The sequence below is a fragment of the Clinocottus analis genome, unplaced genomic scaffold, assembly GCF_023055335.1.
Source record: "Clinocottus analis isolate CAN_PGR_092001 unplaced genomic scaffold, fCliAna1.0.p SCAF_13, whole genome shotgun sequence".
In the NCBI taxonomy this organism is placed as follows: domain Eukaryota; kingdom Metazoa; phylum Chordata; class Actinopteri; order Perciformes; family Cottidae; genus Clinocottus; species Clinocottus analis.
The window spans coordinates 14,865,311-14,884,618 of record NW_027175854.1 but is presented as its reverse complement, the minus strand read 5'-3'; the positions used below and the strand labels follow the sequence as shown (position 1 = coordinate 14,884,618).

The 19,308-nt window shown below is 42.1% G+C and overlaps 1 protein-coding gene across 3 annotated transcripts; it reads left to right on the top strand.

The window, feature by feature from the left end:
• Positions 1-455: 455 nt before the first annotated feature.
• Positions 456-16,613, top strand: mef2ca (myocyte enhancer factor 2ca). 3 transcript variants are annotated; one of them, XM_068573775.1, is made up of 11 exons: positions 456-732; positions 2,182-2,273; positions 6,353-6,555; positions 8,351-8,554; positions 13,320-13,463; positions 13,553-13,682; positions 13,785-13,826; positions 14,042-14,208; positions 14,704-14,833; positions 15,678-15,801; positions 15,893-16,613. In XM_068573775.1, exons 3-11 carry the CDS (start codon positions 6,502-6,504, stop codon positions 16,221-16,223), a joined length of 1,326 nt encoding a protein of 441 aa, XP_068429876.1. In that variant the 5' UTR covers positions 456-732; positions 2,182-2,273; positions 6,353-6,501; the 3' UTR covers positions 16,224-16,613. The 3 variants fall into 3 exon arrangements, with proteins under 3 accessions (XP_068429876.1, XP_068429878.1, XP_068429877.1); XM_068573777.1 differs by lacking the exons at positions 456-732; positions 2,182-2,273 and adding an exon at positions 2,337-2,594; XM_068573776.1 differs by lacking the exons at positions 456-732; positions 2,182-2,273 and adding an exon at positions 5,177-5,653.
• The last annotated feature ends 2,695 nt before the right edge of the window (positions 16,614-19,308 follow it).

Below are 19,308 nucleotides of genomic sequence, written 5' to 3'. Positions count from 1 at the left end.
TCTCTCTCTCTCTCTCTCTATCTCTGTCTCTCTGGATGTAATGTGTAGAGCCGCTGGTCTTTGGTTCAGTAATCCTGGGCTCTTACCTCGAGGCCCACGGAGGCCCTGAGTGTCAGCAACACATTTTTCTCTGCTACACAGACACACACACATACTGAAAGACACACACACAAACACACACGCATACTGAAACACACACACACACACACACACACACACACACACACACACATAGGCAGCATCTATGACACCTCAGAGCTAAATATACCACGAGTGACAACGACAGGTGACCGGGCTGCTCCACAGACCGGCCCGGACACCGGAGGTCAGCGGGTGTGAGTGCAGCAGATGTGTGTGTGTGTGTGTGTGTGTGTGTGTGTGTGTGTGTGTGTGTGTGTGTGTGTGTGTGTGTGTGTGAGAGAGAGAGAGAGCCCCAGGGTCTGATGCTTGTAGACGACCTCGGCTCATTGTGGACTGAGCTCAGATCCAAACACAACCCGTTCCTGGGTCCCTCTTTTCTAAGCCAGCTGGTCTGGCTTAATACCACTCCTCTACTCCTCTTCTCTACTCCTCTACTTCTTTACTTCTTCACTTCTTTACTTCTATTTTTCTTTATTTCACTCTCTTGTTTTTAAAGAGAAAACACGTTCTTGTTTGACACAAGGGATCGACTGACCCACAGCTGGAGCTGCTGGGGAACCTTCCAGGTGAAGACAGAACCAGAACCCAGAGGTGAGAACCTGAAGTATTGATCATGTTGCTGGAGGGAAGAAGAGAACATGGACCCTGAACTCTGAGTCAGATTAAAGCAAAGCGGTGCCTTTTCTGGCCACTTGGGGGCAGCAGAAACAATCTGAACACAAGAGTCGGACTATTTATTTTATATTAATTTTATATTTATTTATTTGACGTGTAGCAGCAACTTTATGATTTATGTTTTAAGGCATTTTTCCAGTCGCTCAACAACTAGAAGTCTGATCTTCGGTCTGTTTTGTCTCTGTTTTGTTCTCCTCCACATTCTGGGTAAATATGTGTCTTTACTATATGTTCACAGCTGGTCTCTCATATTCATATTTAATATGTTAATCAGTTAATAATCTTTCTGTCTGTTTTTTAAAGATAAGTAATCATTTGCACACTTTTAAACTTGTATAATAAGACATTGCTCGCCGGCGCCCTCTTGTGGGGAAACCCTGCAACACTTTGTGTTTGTTATGAATAGGTTTTTAAATATTTGTTTTTAATTAATATTTGTTATTAATTAATTTAAAACGTGTGTTCTGAACGTTTTTTTTGCAGTGTGAATTTGAACTGTATGAATTCATTATTGAAGGTGGATTCAACATATTTAAAATGCTTTTTAAAATATGTTTGCAAATTTTACTTTATCACAAAGCTATTTTTTTACCTAATAATTTTATTTCCAGCTTGTGTCATAATTTATGTCTCTAGGGGTCCTCAAATATAGAAGAAATCAGTTTGAATATAATTGGCGTTGACTATGAAATGTCTCTAAGTATAATGAGAGATCAAGTTGATCAGATTAAGTTAAATACAAGTTGATTAATAAATCTGATCCATAAAACAAACATTTTGAAATATATAGTTCAATTCAAACGGATATTTGGAGAATTTAAAGAAAAAAAATGAAAATAACATTTTTAACTTACTTTTTAATAATATTAAAGCATAATGATGAATAAATGATAAAGAGTCATAACATTGTGTATCATTGTGTTGTGTGTGTGTCCTCACTACCTGCTTTATAACAGCAATACTAGTACGACAGCAGGAATACATTCATGATTATTATAATTAATGTGAATATATTTATTTAAAAGTTTCTCTCTTCTGAGGAAACTTTCCTCCTAACGGAACTTCCGGTTCCGGCCGCTGGGAGGCAGTGTTGCTCTCTGTGACCTGTTGAAACGTCACACAACGTTTTAATAATTAAAACACTAAATGAAAAAAGTTTTTCTGACCAATTCATTTTTATTGGAGTCATTGTATTCAGACTTTTTTTTCTCCACAAAATATCTTATGATGCTTTTATTCTATGTGTGTGCGTGCGTGTGCGCGTTCGTGTGTGTGTGTGTGTGTGTGTGTGTGTGTGTGTGTGTGTGTGTGTGTGTGTGTGTGTGTGTGTGTGTGTGCGTGTGTGTATCTGTGTATGACGTCCAGGTGCTAGCTGACGCGCGTGAGAAGCGCACGTGCTTGCTGAGACTTGCTGAGAACCGCTGGCCGGAGACGCGCAGAGGAAGTCACGCGCAGAGGTGAGTGTGCGCGCTCCGGGACGGTTTGGCTCTACTGTACGCGTGCGCGCGCTGCGGGGCGTGCGACCTGACAACAGGAAGCCCGCGCGGGTCTCCTCCTCTCGTGACACGGAGCTCTGAGCCGCAGAAGCAGAACTTTGTTCCCGCTCCGCGCGTCTCCTTCCCGGCCGCTCGTGCTTTCTGTCCCCGCCGCTGGCGCGCTGTCCTCGGCCTTGGTGCGCAGCGCGGACCGGTCCTCCTGGAGGAGCTGGAGGAGAGCTTCCGGGCTGTTGGAGCCGCGGTGCCATGTGAGGAATAAAGTTTAGTTTCTACTGAAACTCGGTAAGGAGGAGACTGTGGAGCTAAGGAAGAGCTCCGAGATGGTCCTTGATTATTATTATCATCATCATTACTATTATTATTATTATTAATAATAATAATAATATTCTCATAATCATTATTATTAATAATATTATTATTATCATCATTGTTATCATTATCATGCTGTTCAAGGCTTCAGATCTCATTCAGTTTCATCTCTGGACGATGGGAGAGATTCATGTTTTTAGTAACTTTATCAAATATTATATTAACAGTTTAAGAGCAATATGGACGATAATGTATTTGGGTATTTAGAAAAGTGCAGGTATTATTATTAATATTATTATTATGAGGTGATAAAAATGTAATACAATTTAATCACGAGCTTTAATAACAGTAATACTTGTAAACTGCAGGAATAAACCTCAGATTTAAAGTATTTTTTTAAAGCAAAAAAAACCCACTCATATTTTGTGGCTTCAGTTTGTGTTTTAAAACATTATTTCATTAAGTGTGTTGATTTTTACTGTTTAGTGGAAATCCTTCAGATGGATGTTTGAAGGATTTTTAATGATATTTATTTCAGTCACAGGTTTTTATTCTGTTAAATGTCAGTTTAAAAAAAAAGAAATCACCTGAATGTCAGAAATCTGATCGATGGAAAAAAAATACATGAAAATAAATATGATGACAAAATAAATCAAAGTCATCAGTAGAGAAAGATCCCGTAAATGATCCTGAAGTATCGTGTGTTCAAATCCATGAATTCCTTTAAGTTTAAAGGGAAGAAATATTTTTCAAAAGAGAAGATTCTAAGCGGATATTTTTTGCGTTTACGGCTTCATGCGTTAATCTCAGATTGAGTTTAGTCCACCTCGTAAAGAAAGAGTTCCTCGGAAGACGTTGCATGTGTGATGTCATCGCTGGGTGCTGAGCATGTGGTGGTGACTCTCAAGCCAAACCACAGCTCCAGCTTCCTCCTCCTCCATCATCATCATCATCATCATCATCATCATCATCATCATCAGCGTTGGTTTCTTTAGAGGCGATGTCTCAGACGTCCGAACGCAACCGGCGTCCTGACGCGACGACATGCAGCAGTTTGGGAATCGGCCGTAAGATCGCAGACGAGGTCCAGCTCTTCATGCATAACCTGATCAACTGGACCTCGTGTTGCCTTCAGGAATCAAACTCTTAGTCGAGTCTGTGGGGCAGCGGCGGTTCCAGTTCTTGTCCGTCTGAAGAGTCGCTATCTGAGCTTATTTTATATTAAAAAAAACGCCAAGTCGGCTGATTCTGTAGTTCCAGAAACTCCATTGATCGCCGTTATTGGGGTCATTGGGGACATTTGCGTGATTGGCATCATTGGCGTTATTTCTGTTATTTCTGTTATTGCCGTGATTGGCATTATTGCCGTTATTTGAGTTATTAGCGTTATTGGCGTCATTGGCATTTTTGGGGTCATTGTTATGGGCGTCATTGGCATCATTGGCGTTTTTTGGCTTATCACCGTTATTGGCGTCATTGACGTCATTTGGGTTATTGTCGTTATTGCTGTCATTGGCGTTATTAGGGCCATTGGCATTTTTGGGGTCATTGCTGTTATTGGGGTCATTGGCGTCAATGGAGTCATTGGCGTTATTGGGGTCATTGGCATCATTGCCGTTATTGGCGTCATTGGCATTTTAGGGGTCATTGATGTTATTTGGGTTATTGCCGTTATTGGCTTTATTGACATTATTTGGTCATTGCCATTATTGGAGTTATCGGGGTCATTGGTGCAAACAAATATTTGTATTGTTCTGTTCTGTTGGAGGCTTTGTGACTACGTTCAGTTAAAAGTCAAATAAATAGATTTATTTAATATTAAAATTATTGGAGGGACACCCCCCCCCCCCCCATCAACCCTCTACGGGCAGCTGGTTCTCAGCTCTCATCCCGTCGGAGCAGCTGAGGACCGACGCTGACGTCCGTCTCTCTCCGTCTGAAAGCGTTTTGTAGCTTTTGGGGTAAAAAGTTCATTCTTTTTCTTTTTTCTTCTTCTTATTTTGGGAGCTTCACTCTGAGGCTATAAATAACAGCAGGTTTGTTCTGTGAGGGCGAGTCGAGTGGAGATCTGCTGTCATCCTGGAAGAAAAGATCAAGCCTCCATTCTACAGACGCAGATTTTCAGCATTTTATGTAATCGTCCTCAAACGTCTCGCGTCTGTTCGGCCTAAAGTCCCCTCTTCTTCTTCTTCCTCTTCCTCCTCCTCCTCCTCCTTCTCCTCCTCTTCACGCTGAGTCGTTTGAGCTCTAAATTTAAACCTGGTGTGTGTTTTGTTTTCTGGTTCCTGAAGAGACGTGTTCAATGGACTCACACTTCAGATGTTCTGGTGACGCTCTACGGTCCGAGCGTCGCCGCCAGACATGTTTATCAAACCACGAAGAACCTATTAAACTATAAAAAAAGCTGCAAGAGAGAATGATTCCTCTTTAATTAACTGTCCGTCGACAGATCAACCGATCAACAGACGAATCCGTTCAGACCAACATGTTGAGGTTCAGAAGGAGGAGGAAAAGGAAGAGGAGGAGGAAGAGGAGGAGGAGGAGGAGGAGGAGGAGGAGGAGGAGGAGAAGAAAGTTAGCGAAATAAAAGGTTACGTAAGAAATATCATGATTTTAACTCAAAGTATTTTTATGTAACTTTTAACGTAAACATCACGAACATCAGCATCACGATGTAGGATATTTATTTGGAGACTTTTGTTTTTTACAAAACTGTTTCTGCCGCTTTAGATTTATAGTTTTGACGAAGACGAGCAGCCTTTTCTTCTTCGTACTCTCACGTCTCCTCTTCTTCATCTTCGTCTTCCTCTCCGCCCGCTGTGATGACGGCAGAGAGCTGCCAAGGAAACCTGACGTGTGTGCGTGTGTGTGTGTGTGTGTGTGTGTGTGTCTGTCAGCTCAGAGGGTCACATGGTGCTGCACAGGTCGCCTGTAAGCCGGTTCTCCTGCAGCAGATGTGTTGACGGCTAATAGAGAACTTCCTTGCGGCATTAAAAGAGGCTGAAGGGCTTTAATGTGCCGACGGGCAAGAGGTCAGAGGTCAAAAGGTCGCAACCACACACACACACACACACACTGAGCTAAATTATGCTTCTATTGCAACTTGTTTTGGCAGTTTATAAAAAAGTGACTGTGAGGAAGAAGTGGACATCATGTCTGGACTGACGCTCTGAAGCCTTTGAGGTCGACATTTTGGCCATCGACCATCTTGGTTTAAGAGTGGGCGGAGCTAAGTACAACCGAAATTTGCCATAAAAGACATTTTTAGGCGACTAACAAGTCTGTTTGACTCTCAATGACCACAATTTACTAAATTAACATTGTGCTGTATTAAAGACTTGAAACTAGAGATTGAGACATAAACTCATGTTTACAATATTGAGGGGAATAAATATAAACATTCTCTGGCTCCGCCCCTAGAGGACGTTTTCCTGCCGAGTGGTAAAAACTAAAAAAAAACCTTCTTTCAATTGAGGTTTTCTGAAAAACCTCCAGATGTTTTTTTATTTTTTATGGTGGAGCCGAACAGCCTGGTGGTTTCACTTCCTCCTGAGCGTAATGTGTGTGTGTGTGTGTGTGTGTGTGTGTGTGTGTGTGTGTGTGTGTGTGTGTGTGTGTATGTATGTGTGTGTGTGTGTGTGTGTGTGTGTGTGTGTGTGTGTGTGTGTGTGTGTGTGTGTGTGTTTTATTTAACCATATTGTTTATGTTGGTGTTTGTGTGCTTTTTCAAGGAGACGAAGAGTTTTGGGGATTGAAAAGTGAAAAACGGTTAAGGACCCGGGATTCAGACAAATAGCTAAAGAAAAAGTTTGTGAAGAAGAAGAAGAAGAAGAAGAAGAAGAAGAAGAAGAAGAAGAAGAAGAAGAAGAAGAAGAAGAAGATGGGGAGGAAAAAGATCCAGATCGCTCGGATTATGGATGAACGGAACCGACATGTAAGGAAACAAAGCACACGTCATCGTAAAGGTTTTAGAGGCCAACACTTTATTCAACACTTCATTCAACAATTTTAACACTTTATTCAACACTTTAACATGTTCATGTTCAAAGAAAACAAAATCTGTAAAATGAACTCTGAATTTGAGTCTGAAAAATCTCATTTTGTCGTCTTGCAATTTTAAAATGTTGCAATATTTGTTAAAGTTTGTGTCCAAATACCATTTCATATGAAACATTGTAGCGCTGCAGAGACGTCTTATTCTTTATTTGTGGTTTACCTCTCATCTGATTTAGAGATGAACTTTTAGATGTCCAGATCTCTTCACCAACACAACACCAGCTTCCTCACGCTGGTGATGTCATGTGACCCACCGGCTCAGTGCAGAGATGACTTATTGTCAATGGGGGCTTGTGTGTGTGTGTGTGTGTGTGTGTGTGTGTGTGTGTGTGTGTGTGTGTGTGTGTGTGTGAACACTCAAGTCTTATCTGGGGGAGCGGTTCCTCCACTTCCTGTTTTGACAGGAAATGGAGGCACATGTGCTTCCTGACCCCCGTTAGCGTGTCTGGACTGCGTGATGCCGTGCGGACGCATGTTCATGGCGACGCTTCTTCTTTGAAGGTTTTAAGCTCCATCGCTGCTCTCGTTCTAACGTTACTCACATTATTAACTCTTCACCCGAGTCGCGGACACATTGGAACAATATCACAGACCACAGCAACCAGACGATCAGTTTGGAATCGAACCTTCGGGCTAATTTCAACTTATTAAGCAGAAAAAATAAAGCTGAACACTCAGATTTTCACCCCAGTTGTGAACGTAAACATCCATCTGACCGACTTCCTGCTTCACCGTCACCGTCAGTGTTTACAGAAGCGCCCACACAGTCTTTTCTGAGCGGTGAGGAATTATTATTGCACATCATTTTCAGAACTAAAAGGAACTGGCACAGAAATACAAGACGTGATTCACAGTTTCCTCCGGCTTCAGGCTGGTTTTCTCTGTTCTAGTCGAGTATTGAAAATCAATCACGGTGAACATTGAGCGTTTAGCGTCATCATTCACGAGCGTTTAGCGTCATCATTCACGAGCGTTTAGCGCCATTATTCACAAGCGTTTAGCGCCATTATTCACAAGCGTTTAGCGTCATTATTCACGAGCGTTTAGCGTCATTATTCACAAGCGTTTAGCGCCATTATTAATGTCTGTAACACATTTTATGACAATAGATCCAATAATCATTTGGAGATTCCAAAAAAAACATAAATTTGAAAGAGGAAAAATCAGGGGATCATATAAAAGCCAACATGATTCATCCTTTGGAGACCATGCATGTCAACATTTCATGATAATCCATCCAATAGTTAAGATATTTTCAACACATCAACCTCATGTTGGTGCTCCAGGAAAAGTCAGAGGCCGGAGTGAGCGGGCTTCATCCTCTGGGGAACTTGAACATCTCTTCCACATTTCATGAAAATACATCAAATGATTGTTTAAATATTCCCTTCAAAGCTGTAAATCTCAAAGAGGAAAAGTCAGAGGATCTCCAAAATCAATAGGCTTCATCCTCTGGGAATCACAAATGTCTGTAACAAATTTCACGACAATACATCCAATAATTGTTTGAAGATTCTACTAAAAGCCATAAATCGGAAAGAGTAAAAGTCAGAGGATCCCCAACCTCAGTAGGCGTCATCACGTTAACATAAACATAAACAGCAACAAACGTCCCTGTGATGCTGTTGTAGTTTCAAAGCTCCATGAAGACGTTTCACTTCCTGTCCCTCCAGGTGACGTTCACCAAGCGTAAGTTCGGTCTGATGAAGAAGGCGTACGAGCTGAGCGTGCTGTGCGACTGCGAGATTGCGCTCATCATCTTCAACAGCACCAACAAGCTGTTCCAGTACGCCAGCACCGACATGGACAAAGTACTGCTGAAGTACACGGAGTACAACGAGCCGCACGAAAGCCGGACCAACGCCGACATCGTGGACGTGAGGAAAACACACACATGCACGCATGCAAACACATACACACACACATGCACGCATGCACACACACTGTCACACATTGGTTCTAAAACGTGAACTTTTGCTGTTTTTCATTGTTTTTTTTAATTTGATTGTATAAATAAATATTAGTCTACTAATTGATTGACTCAATCGGCAGAATTATTCAGATTATTGATCAGTGGTTTACAACATTAAACCTTCTATGATCATTTTCTTGTCACAAAAGACCGTAAATATACTTTTAAATGTAAACTTTCAGTTTTTTGTTCACGTTATTTGGGTGCAAAATAATATCTTTTGTGTTTTAATGAACACATGAACACATGAACACCAGGTACCCGAGGCACCTGAGCGGTTTCCCTCCACGCGGCCGGTCACACGGCCTCTTGGCCTTAACCCCGTCACAACCTGTAATCTTGGGTAATCTCCCACAATCCCGTTCACCTCGTTACTGAAATCCGTCTTCTTCTTTATCCGGCGTGTGAACGAGCGGCTTATTTACTTCCTCCTGTTTGTGGAGGACAATATATATTTACATTAACGTCTATGTCTGTTATTATTTATCTATGTTGGGGCCGTAATAAGAATATAATACTAATACTAATATTCTGAAAATAATTTCCAAGATCACAGTCAATATTCAAGCATTTTTATTGCAATTTTACGAAATTAAATTAACAAGATTTTTTTTGTTTTAAAAGAAAATCGTTTTTAATTGTACCATTAAAATTACCATCAAAATTTATGAGGATTTTTTTTTTACCAGATTTTTAAAAAAAAAGTTTATTTATTTAAAAAAAAATGGAAAAACACTTTTTTCCTCAAGATTCTGCTGAACTCCGTGCTCTAGCGTTGACATCACCACACTAACCTGCCATACACACCCATTATAAACTCATAAACATTTTCCTAAACTTGAACAATGATTACATGAAAACTGTTCTAGCGATCAAAAAATGCCCAATCGGGCAAATAATCTCCAGACCATTGTGAACGCTTTAAACTTTAAATCATGTCTCTACGTTAAAGTTTGACGAGTCACGGTAGGCACAAAGATGAGTGTTTTTTTGCTCTCTTCACGCTAAAACCCCATTCATGTCAATGGGACAATTTCTCACAGTTTTTTGCGCTTTTCTGTGAAACGGCCGGTCGGATCTTTTAGAAAAGTGACAGCACACGACTCGCCGTCAGGCCGCACGTTCTGATGTATTTTGAGGCGTGTGCTGTCAACGCCACGGGAGCAGATACTCGCCAAATTTTTGTGGGACTGTGATTATTATTGTTATTGAGACTTCGCCTCACGGAATTACGGAGCTGAGGGGTGATATTATAAGAAGAATTTTAAAGATTAGAGTTGTAAATTTACAAGAAAACAAACTCGGGAAAATACTTTTAGAAGTAAAAGTTGAGTTCAGATTATTATTTTTTTACCAAGGAAAAGTTAAAAACAATTTTTTTATTTCCGAAAAACAACTTTATGATCACGCTGATGCAGTCAAGATGGCCACCAACTTTGCGGAATAAATCATCAGATCAAAGTTGTCAAAAGGCACCACGCTGTGTGTGTGTGTGTGTGTGTGTGTGTGTGTGTGTGTGTGTGTGTGTGTGTGTGTGTGTGTGTGTGTGTGTGAACAAACACACATGCGATCACAGCGTGATTCATTCATCTGGTACCGTCTGAAACTCGGCCAACACGTTGCTCTTAATCTGGCTGCTCTCTGATTGGATGATAGAGGATTCTCAACATGTGAGACCTGTTGGGAGATCCACCAGCAGCACATGTCTCCGCGCCACGCAGAGGTCGCGCTCGCCGCGTAGAGGTAGCACTCGCCACGCAGAGGTCGCGCTACGTTTTAAGGGCCGAGCAGCGAAGCAAGAGGACGTGGTTAGCTTATCTTAGCATGAAGGCTCACTGTCTTTATGCTAAGCTAAATGCTCAATATAAGACAAGATGTTAATGAAGATCACAACCGAGGAATAGAAACAGCAGTGTAATATTAATACAAACGTATATGATGTATATGCAGATTCTTTTCTTTGTGGTTTTGTGTTTTAAAACTTCAAAAACACTTTACTTTGAGGTACTTGTACTCATACTACTTCTAGTGCTTCAACACTCACATTTTCTGCTGCTTTCTACTTTCATCCGACAGCTTTAGTTCCTCCATGGATTCAAAGTTTATGAAAACATATTTTAGTCATAAAGTTCAGTAAATAAAGACGAGGAGAGGAAAAAAAGAAAAATAACTTCAGTTTGTTTTCACGTTGAAGCTGTGAAAAGAAAAATCTGCCCGACAGGAATTTAGTAGAAGAGAGGCTCCTTTGTTTTGTGTGTGTGTGCGTGTGTGTGTGTGTGTGTGTGTGTGTGTGTGTGTGTGTGTGTCTGTGTGTGTGTGGTAACAGCATATCGTACTGTTGGTTCAGTCTGGGAACCTTCTGCTATTTATACAACTGAGGAGTTCTGCTGCATTCCTCACTTTTACTCCGTTAACCTTATTCTGTGTGTGTGTGTGTGTGTGTGTGTTTTATTGAAATCTGTTTCTAATCTGAAACACACACACACACACACTCCCTCATGTGTCTCAGTGGTCCAGTTCCTTTGTGTTGGCTGCGTTCCCTCCCAGCTAAATGGCTGGAAACCGGTAGTGGTCTAAAAATAACCCAGAACACAGCTAAGAATAGCCATGACGGGTGTGTGTGTGTGTGTGTGTGTGTGTGTGTGTGTGTGTGTGTGTGTGTGTGTGTGTGTGTGTGTGTGTGTGTGTGTGAGGAAAAAGAGGAGCAGCGTTCTTCACCACAGCCTCCTTCCTTTTCCCCGTCATGACCAGTCTGACCAGTTCAGAGTGAGTCTCACCACAGAGGAGGAGAGAAGTTTATCCCTCTGGAGCCCTTCAAAATAAAAGTCCTCTGGAAGCAGAGAACACATCTTTAAAGACTTTTTCATTATGACATCATTCATTACAACAAATAACAGAGTGGAGTTTCTTTCATATTTTATTTTAAAACAATATACAGCATTCAAAGTGTAAACAAGTTATATTTATTGATCTATAACATGTTTCCAGCCTCTCAGGTGACGTCACAGTTTAATGTTTTTAACACAATCCGAGGAAGTAAACAGATTATTTGAAATGAGACGTAAAGAATAAAATACATTGAATTAAAGCTGCGTTTATCACACATGATGCGTTTATGGACCGTTGGAAAGATACAAATCTGATAGAACAACGGAAATAACTTAACTTGTGCCACTGTCTGTGGGCGGAGCACACACACACACACACACACACACACACACACACACACACACACACACACACACACACACACACACACACACACAGCATCATCTGATGTGGAGGAGGAGACCACGCATGGAAAAAAGTGTCCAGTTTAAGGAAGTGAAACTCTAAAAAGAAATAACTAAATATCCGTGGTAAAGGAGGGCTGCTCCTCCTCTTCCTCCATCTCCTCCTCTGCTCCTCTTCTTCTTCATCCTCCTCTTCCTCCTCCTCCTCCTCCAGCTGTCTCCCTCCCACGTCTGCAGGAAGCTGTTCAAACCACCTGCCCACACACACACACACACACACACACACACACACACACATACACACACACACACACACACACACACACACACACACATACACACACATTCCTCTGGTCTAAAGTAACATCATAGGACTTTAAGTCTGACCGAGCTGAAGAGGAGGAGACCAAAGCAGATCTAAAAGAGAGAAGAACAATCAATGTTTTAACAAAGAGAAGTGTGTGTGTGTGTGTGTGTGTGTGTGTGTGTGTGTGTGTGTGTGTGTGTGTGTATGTGTGTGTGTGTTAATAGACAGAGACAGACTGAGGGAGTGACGAGAAACGCTGTGGTGCAAAAATAGCCTTCTACGGCCATCGCTCAGGGAGACACGCTATTGGTGGTCGCTGCCTCCCTCTTCCTTCTCCTCCTCTTCTCCTCCTTTTCCTCTTCTTCTTCATCTTTCTCGTCCTTCTCCCCGTCCTCCTCTTCCTCTCTTCAGAGACCTCCCCCTCCCTTCTCTCTGAAGCCAAACAGGTGGACATGACTGGGATGAGTGAGATAACTGTGTGTGTGTGTGTGTGTGTGTGTGTGTGTGTGTGTGTGTGTGTGTGTGTGTGTGTGTTTGTGTGTGTGTGTGGGGGTGTGTGTGTTGTACACTATGTGGTTTTGGCTCTCAGTTGTCTGCTTCAACACTTCACAGCCCATTAGTCCTGTCTGTCACTGCAACACACAAACGAACACACACACACACACACACACACACACAAAAACACACTTCTGTAATATTAAATCATGATCATGATTATGTTTTGAATCATAATAATATAATATTTCCCTCTGAGAAGTAAAAATGTATAAAGAAACACAAAACAGAAATACTCAAGGCGGACTTTGAAGTACTTGTACTACAAAAGTACTGTGAAGGCTCAGCCATGGATTTCTGGTCGCACGTCGCCCTCTAGTGGTGGAATAGGACATGACGTGCGTATACATAAACATGACTGAGTTATTGATCAATTATTATTATTATTATTATTAATATACAAAGATTGTTTTGATCATTTTAGTTTCCCAAACTTCAAAATTTGTGCTTAAAAAACACAACAATTAATTGTTGTAGAAAAGCAGCAGTAAATAAAAAACACTTGATGTATTTGAACTCATCCAGATGTTTGTGTGTTTGTTTGTGTGTGTGTTGTGTGTTTGTTGTCTCTGCAGACGTTGCGTAAGAAGGGTTTAAACGGATGCGACAGCCCCGACATCGAGGCAGACGACTCTGCAGGTCAGAGCCCAGAGGCCGACGACAAGTACCGCAAAATCAATGAGGACATCGACCTGATGATCAACCGGCAGAGGATCTGTGTACGTCCCTTCATGTATAAATACACACATATGTATACATATGTGTATATGTACGCACATGAGAAGCTGAACGCCTCTCCGTCCTGCAGGGTCTGGTTCCCTCCAGCTACGACATGTCCCTCCCTCCCAGTGCTCCCAGTGCGCTGCTGTACTCTCACCCCGGGATCAACTGTGGGATGGGAACCCACAACCTGCTGCCACAGAGACCGCCGAGCACCGGTAAGGAGGCTCCTCCTCTTCCGCCTTCTTCTTCTTCTTTTGTATTATTATTATTAAAGAGACATTCTTGTTCTTCTGATCTAAACATGTTTGTGTCTGTAGGACTGATGAGCTCCGAGCTGCAGACTGTGGTCTCCAGCGTGGGTAAGTTCATTTATTATTCTTTATTAATCACTTTATTAAGACTTTACTCATTTCCTCAAAGTAAACCGCTACAGAAGAGCAAACCTGATATATTTTGCTAACACAAATATGACATGAAATGACATTTAACTTTTGAATCATTTGTGTCACATTTCCGTGTGATGACATCATGCATCTGATGACATCATATACACGTTTATACATGTGTCGTGCAGGAAACAGCAGCTACAGCCAGCACTGCTCCTCCCCCGGCCTCATGTCTCCAGGAGGCGGGTCCAGGATGCAGGACAAGAGTCCCCCGATGAGGAAGCCCGACCTGCGGACCCTGATGCCCCCCAACAACAACAACAACAACAACAAGTGCAGCACCCTGCCCCCCATCGTGAGTTAGCTCCTCCCCCTGTCAACTCAATGTGAGTTAGCTCCTCCCCTGTCAGTTAATTGTAAGTTAGCTCCTCCCCCTTTAGAGTCACTGTGAGTTAGCTCCTCCTCCTGTCGGCTCAATGTGAGTTAGCTCCTTCTTCTGTAGTCTCAATGTGAGTTAGCTCCTCCTCCTGTCGGTAAACTGTGAGTAAGCTCCTCCCCCTGTCGCTCACTGTCCTCTTGTGTTCTAATGCTGCGTCCAGTGTGAGGACTTTGATCTGATGCTGGTAAGTACTGCAAGAATTTGTACAGTACAACACCTGTGTACTGGAGGTATACACATGCCTGTGTGCCGGGGGTCAGATTCTTTAGTGCAGAAGTATTATGAGTGTTGGTATTATTATTATTATGAGGATGTAACAGAGTGAGAATGAGTATTTATTAGTATTATGAGTATGAGTATTATGATCGTTATGAGCATGAGTACGTGTAACAATACTCCGTCTCCTCTCAGAACCAGAGGATCAATCACTCTCAGACGGCTCAGACGTTGTCGTCTCCGGTCGTCTCTCTCTCTGGTCCGACTCTTCCTGCTCAGCTGATGGGCGGGTACCCGTCTCCTCTCTCCTCCTCCTACGGCACCGGTGAGCACAACAACACACATTACCACGTACAGTATTCCCATGAAAGTACTTATGTACTACATTTCGACCCATTACACTATACTTTTACGGCATACAATGATCTCCAGCATCATAATCTATGCGATCATCTCAGAATAATTCATGTATTCGGTGTGGCGATGCGCTGCATGTTCTTAATAAGAATGATCATAATCCCACAAAACTTTGCAGAGTATCTGCTCCCGTGGCGTTGCCAGCACGTGTCAAAATACACCAGAACGTGCGGCCTGATGGGGAATCGTGTGCTATGACTTTTCTAAGAGATCCGATCGATCATTTCCCTAAAAAAAGCAAAAAAACTGCGAGAAATTGTCCCATTTACTTGAATGCGTTTTTTTGCGGAAAGAGCACAAAAAAACCCGCTCATCTTTGTGCCCATTGTGACTCGTCATACTTTAACGTAGAGACAGGATTAAAAGTTTATAGCCTCAACACAAGTTTGGAGTTCATTTCACCAATTGGGCATTTTTTGATAGCTAGAACAGTTTTCATGTAATTATTATTCAAGTTTAGGAACATTTTGGGACCATTTCAAAGTTTATAACGGGGGTGAGGGGAAGCAACAAAAATTTGTGGAAAAAAAAAATGTCTTTGTTCCCACAATTTCCGCTCTTCATACACCATTGCTAGATGAAAACGTAGGAAATATTGTGCTTGTTGTACACATACGTCCATTGGACTCCATGTTTAATCTGACCACAATGTTCTCTCATGAAGCAAACGGACACTTTCTGAACTGCCGTTACGCTCTCATTTCTAAAGTCTCACATCTCCTTTCCTTGTCGTTTCCTCCTTATTTCCTCAGAGTTCTCCCTCAGCAGCGACCTTTCCTCTCTCTCCGGGTTCGGGGGTTCTGGTCTCGGGTCGGTATCCAGCTGGCAGCAGCAGCAGATCCAGAACCTGCAGCACTCGGCACTCGGACACATGGGGTGAGTACCATTTTTGAGGAAGGGGGGGCGGGACAAACACATGTCAATCAAAGGAAGCGTAGCGCCTGAGCACCTCCCTCTCGTCCTCCAGGACCATGTGTCAGAACTCCAACCTGAACCTCCACTCGAACCTGCACATCAAGTCCGAGCCGGCGTCCCCTCCCCGGGATCGGGGCGTCGGCGTGATGGGCAGCGCCGGCGGGCTTGCGGGCGGGTGCGTGGCGGTGGGCGGGTTCTCCGCCTCATCCGCCGCCGGCCGCTCGCCCGGCGACAGCGCGTCCAGCTGCGGCAGCTCGTACGAGGGCAGCGAAGAGCGCGAGGACCACCACGGGAACTTCCTCCTGCAGCCGCTGGCCAATCACGAGGATCGCCACAGCCCGTCAGTCAAACGCATAAGGCTGTCGGAGGGGTGGGCCACATGATGGGGGCCGGGGGAGTGGGGTAAAGCTACCTTATAGTGTTATTATTATTATTATCATATTCTTCTTGTACTGAGTGGGTGTGGTTCTGTGTAACGGTAAAGCGTGCGTGAAAGGGGGCGGAGTCAACCCGTTTTTATAAGAATACAGTGACGTTCTGCTGTATTCATAACATGTACTGTAGCTAGAAGTGTGCACGAGAGGAAGTACTTCTGGTACTTCTGGAGAGTACTCATCGACCCGCTATGAAAGTACACAGAAGAGCCACCGAAGGTTTAGCTAATCAGAGACGCCGGTTTCTTCTTCTCTGTACTTTTAGCAGTTTGATGAACGTCTGTGTCGTGTACTTGTACTGCTTGTTTTGGGTGTGTTCATGGGGGCGGGGCTTGTGTAGAGCGGGAGGGCGGGGGGGTATTTAGTAAATAACAAATATGTCACGTGCACATTCACGCATGTGCACATGTGTGCAAACACAGAAAGTGAAGACGTCTGGTACTCTGAGCTACGGGGACGCGTTGCAGGTTCAACAAATACTACAAACATTTATATATTTACATGTATGGAGGGAAAGAGAGAGAGAGAGGGGGAGAAAGAGAGAGCGGGAGGGAGAGGGATGGAGAGAGAGGGGGGAGAGGGATAGAGAGAGAGAGCGAGAGAGAGAGAGAGAGAGAGAGAGAGAGAGAGAGAGAGAAGGAAAGAGCGCAAGAGAGAGATAGACAGAGCAAGAGAGGGAGAGGAGAAGAGAAAGAGAGGGAAAGAGAGGGAGAGAGAGAGGAAGTTATTTGCAGAGTAAAGTTTCACTTGACGTGAATTCTTTTCTCAACTAAAGAATCGAGTCGATGACCTTTAGGTGACTGAAGGTTATTAAAAGCCATATCCAGCAGACGATAGTTATATAGTGTTATGATTTTTAAATTCTTTATTATATCAAATTGATATTCTTTAGACGTCTGCAGCTCTATTTAATAAAGATAACCGTAATATAAAAACAGCAGAGAGGTGTGATTTTATATTAAACATTCAGGGAGATTTTCAAAATAAAGCTGGAAGTTAAAGACAAACAGTCGACTCTTTGATAATCACATTAGTGGTGATTATTAAAACATATATGCAGTGTTTTCTACAACCTGAGTAAAATTACAACACATGTAAAAAAAATAGTGAAAAAATATTTAAAAGTGAGAAATATTATACTTTGAAATTGACATTGTGGATATTCTGAGTCATGTGCCTTGGACCTAAAGCTAGCTCCAACACCCCGCCACAATAAGAGCGTGGCCAGAGGCTGTGGGTCGTTCACATTTGAATATTTTGGTTCATAAAGTGTATATTTGGAGCCTCAGTCTGCGAGTGACGTCACTGATTCAAATAAAATATTAGCTGTTCTAGTTTTAAAAAAAAAAGAAAAGTAAAAAATAAACGCTGTTTAGTTATAAAACTACACAATGATGTGTGTCGAGAGAAGAAATATGTTATAAAATAAAAAAGGGCGGAGCCCAGATGTGTTTTTCTTCTGCACCGCTGTTCTTCAACTGTGATGCGTTGACTCCGGTTGGTCAGCTTCCGGCGGAGGGGCCAGGAGCAAAGGGGAGGGGCCAGGAGCAAAGGGGGAGGGGCCAGGTGCTCGTCCTCAGGCTGCAGGCTGAGGCCTAACCAACTGTTTATTGGGTTTTTGGGTTTGATTCCTGGACTTGGACCTCAACGGTTAGACCTGTCCTCTGTACTGTGGGTGTAGAGCCTTCCTCTTCCTCCTCTTCCTCTTCTCTTAACCACGAGATGAATGTCCCACACAGGAGACAGCCAGCGGCATAAGCTGGCCTTTGTCGCCACTCGGAGATGTCGTTCCTCAGAAAAAGCGCGAGTCAGAGGTCATGTACAGCGAGTACTAACATGCTAGTATTTGTATTTTGCAGAAAAATATACAGAAATAAAAACAGGCTCTGTTACAAAGAACTCTGTGTTTTGTTTCACTGTGATCAGCTGACTCATAACAGCTCAATGATGTCATCGTGCAGGACATGAATTACATGTAAAGTACTACAGTACGTCATAATACAGTATAGTATTACTGTGTACACACATACAAAAACATTGTACATTATGAAAACATTTTAAAAGTCAATAATATATATATATATATATATATATATATATATATATATATATATATATATACATATATATATATTTAAATCTACAAGAAGATTGAAGAAGTGTATTTTATGTTCAAAACACTTTTAAATCATCGTATAATACTTTTTAAGTCATGAAAAAAATCCTAATTTTTTTTAAACTTTTTTTTTTTTAAATTGTAAAAAACTTCATAACGTCATTAAGTATAGTACATCTTCATTTAAAAAAAAATACAAATCACGGTTGAAATCATCATGAGAAAGTACACAGGTTCATTCATTCATTATGTTGTATTTTATACTTTGTATAAAATACAACATACATTATTGTAATAGTTCTAGTATTAGTTGTAGTTGGTTTAGTATTAGTTGTAGTATTAATAAACTACAGCCATGTCATTCTACAGACTGACCACCAGGCGGCGCCAACGTCCTGCGTCTCTCACGCGGCTGCATGAAATTATGTCATTAAATATATAATAGACACAAGACTTTTGTGAACCTTCCTGTTTACTTAAATATATTTCATATATTTATATTTATCGTTTTTAATGAAGTAAAAATTACAATAGTTCACTCTGAAAGTAAAAAGTATCATTAATGGAAATACTCAGAACAATATACTATTTAAAGTACGATATTGTACTTTACAATATTTAAGTACTTCAATACGTTCTGTCGACCAATCAGACGAGCTGAACCCCTGCCACCTTCTGCACAATTTATTTCAGAACAAAACGTATTCATCAAACTCTGCACGTACAAAAGTATCAGAAGCTGCTCAGCAGAAAAAAAACAGGTGTCACGAGTAAAACACTGGAGTGAAGTAAAAGTACCTGAAGCGTGTACTTAGTTACACCCTCAGGGTGTACTTCCTGCTGCGTGTGTTTAGAAATGCCAAGGACGAAGGCCTGCAGGGGAACCTGCTGCAAACATGCAAACTATGCGCACACACA

Excerpts from the sequence above, each read along its gene's own strand:
- mef2ca (XM_068573775.1), top strand. The coding sequence starts at position 6,502 with ATGGGGAGGAAAAAGATCCAGATCGCTCGGATTATGGATGAACGGAAC. Across the intron at positions 14,209-14,703 it reads GCAGCACCCTGCCCCCCATC|AACCAGAGGATCAATCACTC; the intron begins GTGAGTTAGCTC and ends GTCTCCTCTCAG. Across the intron at positions 15,802-15,892 it reads TCGGCACTCGGACACATGGG|GACCATGTGTCAGAACTCCA; the intron begins GTGAGTACCATT and ends CTCGTCCTCCAG.